This window comes from Drosophila busckii, chromosome X, assembly GCF_011750605.1.
Source record: "Drosophila busckii strain San Diego stock center, stock number 13000-0081.31 chromosome X, ASM1175060v1, whole genome shotgun sequence".
NCBI classification, from domain to species: domain Eukaryota; kingdom Metazoa; phylum Arthropoda; class Insecta; order Diptera; family Drosophilidae; genus Drosophila; species Drosophila busckii.
Genome location: NC_046608.1, coordinates 22201574 through 22210489, shown reverse-complemented (window position 1 = coordinate 22210489; position 8916 = coordinate 22201574). Strand labels below are relative to the sequence as shown.

The following is an 8916-nucleotide window of genomic DNA, read 5'->3' as shown; positions in this document are numbered from 1 at the left end:
TCAATTTGATTGCATTTCGCTTTGCATTTTGTGTATTTGAAATGAAATATTATTGCTTTATGTTTGCCAATGCGGCTTTTATCAACTTGAACTCTAACTTAAGGTGACTAAAGATTTCATTAGCAATAAACCAACACAAATGTGCAACATTAAATGGAAAATGCAAATCATGAAATTCGAAATCATTTGTGAAATACAAGAACAGTTGTCAATGGAATTGTCCACATACTTTACACATGCAAGTGTTGTAGCTGTGTGTGTGTGTGTGTGTGTGTGTCTGTGTGTGTTGCGTGCTAAGCTGTGGCTGCAACATTGAACACCAAATGGCCATTTGGGTGCAACAGCTGCAGTCTCAAATCCGTTTGCTGATTTACATATGTAAGCCAGCTGACAGGCGCCTCTGCCACATGCCACATGCCACACGCAGTCTGCAAATCCCAATGAAATACTTAAATGAAATCACAAACTGTTAACGAGCAAACATCGAACATCAAACAAACATTGATACGTTCACTTCGCTTTTCTGTCTGTGAATTTGGAATGCGGATTGTGAATGTGCGAAAGTGTTGCATGCAACTGGATTTCGTAACCAATTTTTGGTGCGAGTCCAGCTGCTGCTGCAGCCAAGATTAATTGCCAGCTGTCAGCCTTAAAACCAAAGCAATGATGAGCATCCTCGTCACTGAATTTCTTATGAGCTGCCATACAGCAAATTAAAGTCGACATTTGTCTTTGAATCCTGCAGCAGTTCTTTAAGATTTAGCTTTAAGATTTTTACACTTTCATAATTTTTTATTTACTTAAAGCATAGCTAATAGTTGTTGTTGTATTGCTGTTAAAAACAATACATAGGAATTATTTTCTGAGCTATAATAAATAGCGCTTACTTTTAAAAACTTAAAATTCCAAGAAAAAAAAATTATTTTTTGCTGCAAGGCGAATAAAAATAGTTTTATTTTAACAATAAATAATTTATAATATTATTGTTAAAATAAAAAAAAATATTTTACAAATTATTCAAGTTAAAAAAATTATGTTGAACGTTTCAAGATAAATTAAACTTTTATGTTTATAAATTAGTTACAAAAAAAATTTAAAATATATAATATAATTGTTAAAAAAAATATTTTAACAAATTATTCAACTTACAAAAATAATAATTTTTAACGTTTGAAGATTATTTAAATATTTGCATACACTTTGACATTTTTATTTATAAAAAAAAAAAGTTTAAAAATTTAAAATAATAGAAATATAGAATAGAAAAAATAGAAATTTACGATTTGAGCTTTGAGTTTTCCACTCCAAAATATTTGAAAAATTTAGCTCGCCAAATAATTGTAAATTTTACATTTAACATTTTAGCAATGCAAATTTTTTTAACATTTAAAAAAATTTTAAACAAAGCAGCTTTTGAAATATTAGAACATAGTAACGTTTGCTAGTCAATGCTTTAGCTTCGTCAGTGCCTGAAATAAATTCGAGCTGGCAACATCAAAAATATTAAAAAAAATTAAAATTTATCAAAAGTTAAAATTTTTGCAAGAAATATTATTATACGAAATATTATTATTGCAGCAGTTCAGTTAAAAATTTCAATTCCTTTTCGCTTTATTATTGCAACGTTGCAGTTTTATTTGATTCGGTTTTTTTTTTTTTTGTAGTTTAGTTCTATATATATTTTGTTGTATCTTATATAACGCACAATGGGCGGTTTCTATGAGCTGGAGAAGACCGCTGAGGAGCCGCTGCTGAGCTTCAAGGAGCTGCGTAAGCGCGGCCAGCTGAGCAAGCAGACAATGAAGCGCTCACTGCGCCACATTACCTATGAATATCGCACCATGTGGCGCCTCCAGGCCCCCTATCCCTATTGCACCAATGCGGCACGCAATATTTACAATTCACCCGAACATATGACGGTAAGGCTAGAGAGCGAAAGAGAAGGCTATAGCGCTTTAATCACTTCTACTAACTAACAGCTGCTCCTGGAGGGCAACCTATTGACATTCGAGGAGCTTGTCGTGGCCACCAATGTGCATCCAATTGACTTGGAGAAGAGTCTGCGCCACATTGTTGAGCATTACTATCCACAGTGGTTAACCTAATTAAAGCGACAGCAGCGCGTCTTTGCTTTTAAATTCAACTCAATCAGAATCGAAGCAACAACAGTCAACAACAATTTTTTCATATTTTCAATTTCAATTTCAAGCGCATGCTGCTGTTTGGGTTTGCAGTTTAGAGCTAGAGATGGGCAAAAAATAATCGGCAAGCGGCCTAATTCAAAATTGAAGAAAGCGAAAAAAATATAAAAGGCAAGGGCAAGCAAAAAATGAATAGAAAGCAAGTAGAAGGATGCCCCAGATACAAGATATATATACAACAAATTTCTTTACGTTTTTTTTTATACAATTTTTGTATAAAATTATATGAAAAATTTAATAATGTCAGTTGCAGAATATATTTGTGTATATGTAGGAACAACAAATGTATTTTTTTTTAAACAATTTATTAAAATGTCAAAGAAAAAATAGCAAAAAAATAAGTTGAAAAATTTGAGAAATTTAAAATTAAATTTATTAAAATTTTTTTGCATAAAAAAAGCGAAAAATAAGTTTAAAAATATTTTTTTTTATTAAAAAAGAATATTTTTATATATTTGCATTGCATTTGTTGTTGTAATTTCTAAGCAAAATCAAAGTTGGCATTGTATATAATGCTATATTAAATTCTTAAAATGCTAAACTAACTTTAGTTAGTTGTCATAAATAATACAAAGCAAATGGCTGCAGCTCAGATGAAGAATCGAAAGAAGAAAATTAAAAGTAAAGCGTGCGCTTTTTGTATCGATGCAATCGACTCCAAATCGGATAAACGCAGCGAATATTACGAATATCTCGCCAAGCACATAACCGATGCAGGCAAATTTATTGCACCCAACGATAATGAGGACAGTGATCTTAACTTCTCTGGCAGCTCCGATGAGGAGGGCATACTATGCAGCTGCCCCAGGTGCTGCCATAACAAGGAAGTGCTTGTGATCAATGCCAACAGCATTTTGATGGTTAAATTTAAATTGCAGGAGCTACAGGAGTGCGATAGCTTCAATCGCAAGTTGATACGCATTTGTCGTACCAGCGGCGTCAGGGGTTTTGTAACTTATGACAAAACACGCACCAAGGCGGAGGGGGAATTGCATGGCATCAAGCGGCAGCTAAACAGCATCAAAGTTTGGCTTAAAGAGCAGCTCAAATATTTAGTGGATAGCAAAAATTTATATGTGGGCTTGTTGGAGCTGCAACTTGGAGCAGATCCGCAAAAATTTTGTGAGTGGATTGATGGTGTGCCGGTTATAGAACTGGAAACGCAGCTGGATAGTGATAAGGAGAGTGATAAGACGAGTGATCAGACGAGTGATAAATCCAGTGATAAGACAAGTGATAATGACGCTGGCTCCAGCAGCGATGAGAGCACTTATCGCGCTACTAGCGACAACAATTAGCAAACAACAACAAACAAGTTTTCAAATATTTTATGCTTAATGCGTAAATAAATAAATAATTTTGCATAGAGAGCTTAAGCAAAAGTAACTTGCAGCAGAGCTTAGAGAATTTTATATATTTATTTAGTTATATAAAATTTGTATAGCTCAAAAAAGTTGTTAAAATTCTATACAAATTTTGCTGATGTTGCCTCTTGCCTCTAGAAGTTAAATTTGTGTCTTTAAAATTTAACTCGAACATTATTTATTTATATATATTTTTTATTTATATTTATTATTTATATATTTATTGAATTTATATAGTGGCTCAAAAAGTTGTTAAAATTCTATACAAATTGTGCTGCTGTTGCCTCTTGCCTCTAGAGGTTAAATTTGTGTCTTTAACTCTGACTGGCACTTCCAATATTTCTTTAAGCCTCAAGGATTTTAATATTCAAAAATTTAGTTAAAATTCTAACAAACAAAATTTTCTTGGCTTCAAAATTTATCTGAGATTGTATTTCAAACTCAGAGAATTTATATGGGTTAAAAAAAAAATTGTTCAAATTCTACATAGAAAATTCTTTTGCGTCCTAAAAATTTAACTCGGACTGTGACTCGGTTCGATCAACATTTCTTTTAAGTGTAGAGCTAAAAAATGTTGTTCGAATTCTACATAAAAATTAATTTGCTGTAGAATCTCAAAATAAATAATTGTTCAATAAAATTCCAAAAGCACGAACTTGACTTGAGGGCGCTCGATATTTGTTTTAAGCGCCCATCTCTAGTTTGCGCTCAACACAGTCGATATATCAGCGAACTTTAATTTCGCGCTCTCTATTTCTTTGCTGCTCCCGCTACCCCCTCCCCGCACCCCCTACCCCTACGCTTTATGTCGCTTTAAATGCATTTATGTTTGCATGCGTTTAGCTTCGTTAGCTGTCGTTAGTCGCATTCCCTGAGCCGCTTTGCCTGCCCAGTTGTCCCGTTTCCAGTTGGCAGCACCACAGGCGGAAGCAGCGAGTGAAGTGAAGAGAAGGGAAGGGAGCAGGGGAGCGGGGAGCGGTGCTGTGTTGTGTGTGTTTAATTGTCGCAATGCGACTGGCGACAAAAGGCGCGTCTACCCAGCAAGACTCCCCCCCACCCCCACCCCCCGTCGCTTACTTTTGCAGCTTCCACCCGCAAGCTTTAACACTAGCCCAAGCTTTGAGCCCATTTGCCAGCCATTTTTCAATGCGTATGTGTGTGTTTGTGTGTGTGTGTGTGTGTTGCCTGCTGCTGGCAACGTAAATCGCCAAAAATTGTCGCCCAAGAGTGCAAGCAGCGCTTGGGGCGTGGGGTGCGGGGGGGGCTTTGAACGTTGTCGGCTGTCGACCAAAATTTGCCTACAATTTTTGCCCAGTTAACAGCCAAAAGTTTGGCAAGACAAATATTTTCCTTGCTCGTGTGATAAAAACTGCATGCAAACTGCATGTGTGTGTGCGTGTGTGTGTGTGTGTGTGTTGGCACTGCTGAAAATATGGTGCAATAAACTTTGTAGCTCCGCGACAGGCGCACGCTATTTTTGAAGGCTCCTGTTGAGCACTCACACAAACAAACACACACACACACACACATGTATACACACATGCGTTTCTTGTACGTCTGCCGAAAATTTTTAATTTCATGTTATACCAGCGGCCTTTTTAAGTCAAGAGCAGTTTGCATGCCAGCGACGCAGACTGAAGGTAACGCTGCTGCTGCTGCTGCTGCAACAGCGCAGCTTTGCCCCAAAGGCAGCAAGGTGCACACACTCTCTCTCTCACTCACTCTTTGAGCTGTCGCTCATTCGCTGCCAAAAGTCTTAAAGTCATAAATTCAGCGCCAACAATTTGTTTAAGAAAAAAAACAAAAGTAACTTTAACTGAAAATAGCTGCTAAGTTTGTAATTATTAAGCTTATTTTTTTTTTAAATTTTTTTTATATATATATTTTTATATATATTTTTTTATATATTTTTTACAAAAACAGTATGCAAAATAATTTGATCATTTGCTGCAAGCTGCAATGGTAGTATTGAATTTTCAATATCTTTAAAGGCAGCAAAAATAATATAATAAATAATAAAATTAATAAATAAGAAAAATAAATAATAAATAATAAATAATAAATAATAATAAATTAATAAATAATAAAAATAAATATAAATAATAAAAATAAATAATAAATAATAAATAATAATACAAAATAATAAATAATAAATAATAAATAATAAATAATAAATAATAAATAATAAATAAAAAAATAATAAATAATAAATAATTAATAATAATAAAAAATAATAAATAATAATACATTTATCTACATTTATTTATTTAATATAATTTTTTTTTAATTTTTTATTTTTTTTTTATTTATTTTTTGTAGTTGCTGCAAAACTTTTCAATGCTGCTGCTCATGATTTTTAATTTAACTAACTAAATTTATTACAAATTTGCTTGTATTTATTTTTTGCTTTATACTATTTCATTAATATTTATTTTTTACTTGCATTATGTATTAATTATTTACATTTTTTGTTCTTGCTGCAAACTTATTCATTAAATTTACATATTTTATTTTCTAGCTGGCTATGAACTTGTCTCGAGCTTAACAACTTTAAACGCAACGCTATTTACTTAAGGTAAGTTGCAACAATTGCTTAAACTTAAAGTTAACATAAACAGAGCAGAGCTCTGCGCACTTAACAGCGAACTGTAAACAAAGCAGCGACAGTTAAAGTTGGCGGCGGCGTAACTAGAGCAGCTTAGCAAATTTGACATAACCAAGCTGGCAAGGATTGTCTGTGTGGCAACAACAGGTGGGTGGGTGGTTGGTTGGTTGGTGTTGGCTGCTCAATTGCAGACGTCGAGCCAATTGGGCGGATTTGTAAAACCAGTGAGAGCGTCGCGCCGCTTGCTTTGGCATTTGCTCTATTATGTTGTTATTTATATTAATAACAACTTAGTGTGCGTGTGCGTGTGTGTTTGTGTGTGTGCTATAAACAAAAGCTGCTTGCTTACCTATGCATGTTGCATGACATTTTTTTATATTTCTTATGCGAAGTTTGCTGTGTGGCACTTGAGGCAACGCTTCAGCTGCTTGACATGGTTAAACGTAACTCAAGCTGCTTGCCACACAGTGTGTGTGTGTGTGTGTGTGTGTGTCGAGGACTTAGCATCAAGCCAGCTCTACTTGGCTTCCGGTTTGTTTGTGCGACATTTTAGCTTCGCTCTCACTCTCTCTCTCTCTTTTTCTCTCGCTCCCTTTGCGGTTTTGCCACCCGCTGGCATTTTGTGCGCTCACCTAATAAAAGCTACAAATAATCACGCATTTATTATGCTGCTCAGCTCACACACACACACGTGTTTGTGTGTGTGTGTGTGTGTCTTACACGCAACTTGTCTTTTGTTCTAAGCCATACTCCAACTAGAATTCCAATTTGATGTTCTAGCCAGATTGGGGATTTTGGTTGCAACAACAACGCAAGAAATCTTTTATGATTATCATTATAATGTCTCTTTATCTCTCACTCTCTTTCTCTTTCTCTTTCTCTTGCGGCTTTCTACCCTTTTTTGCTTGCTTCATTTTGTGGCAGCTTAGTCGCTTTAGCTTGTTGTTTGCCTCTTGCGGTTTTGTCTTGGCCTAATTCGATAATTGGCTCTCGAGTTTTTTGGCTTTTACCTGATAATGTTTTTTTCAACTTACTCTGATTCTTGTTCTTCTTATTACTTTGCCTTTACTTATTAGAGATTTGCTTGCCCGACTCCATTTAGATTTATGCTAAGCTGCAAGTGTTGAGCAACATTTTGTTGTTGGTGTGCGACAAATTTTCAACAATTCAACATTAAAATTCAACAGTAAATAAATATATAAAATCAGTAAAAAGTGCAGCATAAGCAGCAGAAAATTTTCAACAATTCTACATTAAATTTCAACAGTTCAACAATTTTATAAATTAAATAAATACATTAAAAATGCAATTTTCTTAGACATGTTTCTACTTTTTCAACAATTCTATATTACATTTCAACAATTTTATAAAATAAATAAATACATTAAAAATTAAATTTTCTTGGGCACATTTGCTAATAACAAAAGCGACTAGAGTTCAACAATTCAACATTAAATTAAAAACAGTTCAATTTTAATAAATTATTTCTACACCAATTTTGCTAATAACAAAAGCGTTTCTACTTTTTCAACAATTCTATATTACATTTCAACAATTTTATAAAATAAATAAATACATTAAAAATTAAATTTTCTTGGGCACATTTGCTAATAACAAAAGCGACTAGAGTTCAACAATTCAACATTAAATTTCAACAATTTTATAAAATAAATTAATACAATTTTGTTAGATCTTGCTGCTAGATCTTCAGCGGCTTCAGAACAGCTTAAGAATTCAACAAAATAAATAAATTTAAATGCAGTTTTTGTAGTAGGCAGGTGTAATTTATGTTTTTTTTAAGATGCATATCAGGTAAACTTAGAACTGCTACAGCACTCCCACTTACTGCTTCAACCAAGAGCCCATCACACTTGCTGCTGCTGCTGCTACTGTTTAGTCCAATCGACCCAAAAAGTTGCTCAATTGGCAATAAAATCAAAAGCGAAAAAGAAAAACTTGGCTGACGACAACGGCAACGGAGAAAGTGTGCGAGATGGAAAGAATGAAAACATAAAATGCGCTGGTGAGCGAGAGACAGAGAAGGAAGCAGAGTGAAGAGCAGTACTTTGTTATAGTGACTGTTGTTGTCTCTTGTGCAGTAGCAGCAGCGGGACGATGACGACGACTTGGGCAGTTGGTTCATAAAACGCTTTGTACGCTCAAACAGACACAGTAATTGGCGTTACACACACACACACACACACACACGCTCATGTGTATATGTTGATCCTTGGCCTCCATTTTTGTTGTTGGCGAAACAACAAAAAATAAATAAAGAAAACAGCAACTGGAAAATAAAGAAACTTTGTCGGCGACGACGACGACGACGACGACGCGCCTTTCATAAACTTTGAGTGTTTCTGCTGCTGGCATGCACTTACTTTTTTCTTGCTATATATATATATATTTATTTGTTTATATATTTAGCTGCTGCTCTCTTTGCTTTAGCTTATTGAGTGGTCATAAGTTCGGGGCTCCAAGAGTCCTTGGCAGGAGTCTAGCAGCTGTCAGCAACTCGTCGTCAAGTCGAACACACACACACACACAAAAAAAAGAAAAGTGAGCGAGTAATAAATAATAAAGAGTAGAGCATAGACTGCAAGAAAAATTGTAAAAATAAAATATATTTATAATAGAATGCGAGCGGAGCTAAAATTATGCCAACAACAAATATGTGTGCGCTGCTTGGATTGCTCGCTTGACTGCTGAGCCTTGGCTTGCTCACTCTCTCTCTCTCTCTCTCTCT

The 8916-nt window shown here is 34.6% G+C and overlaps 1 protein-coding gene across 1 annotated transcript; it reads left to right on the top strand.

Moving 5' to 3' along the window:
* The first annotated feature begins 1614 nt into the window (after positions 1-1614).
* Positions 1615-2401, top strand: LOC108606085 (maker367). The gene is made up of 2 exons (XM_017995932.2): positions 1615-1919; positions 1980-2401. The coding sequence occupies exons 1-2, from the start codon at positions 1707-1709 to the stop codon at positions 2103-2105; spliced, it is 339 nt and encodes a 112-aa protein (XP_017851421.1). The 5' UTR covers positions 1615-1706; the 3' UTR covers positions 2106-2401.
* The last annotated feature ends 6515 nt before the right edge of the window (positions 2402-8916 follow it).

What these genes read in the sequence shown, in the direction of transcription:
- LOC108606085 (XM_017995932.2), top strand. Translation starts at nt 1,707, where the DNA reads ATGGGCGGTTTCTATGAGCTGGAGAAGACCGCTGAGGAGCCGCTGCTG. An exon ending in ATTCACCCGAACATATGACG is followed by an intron (nt 1,920 to 1,979) that starts GTAAGGCTAGAG and finishes ACTAACTAACAG; the next exon opens with CTGCTCCTGGAGGGCAACCT.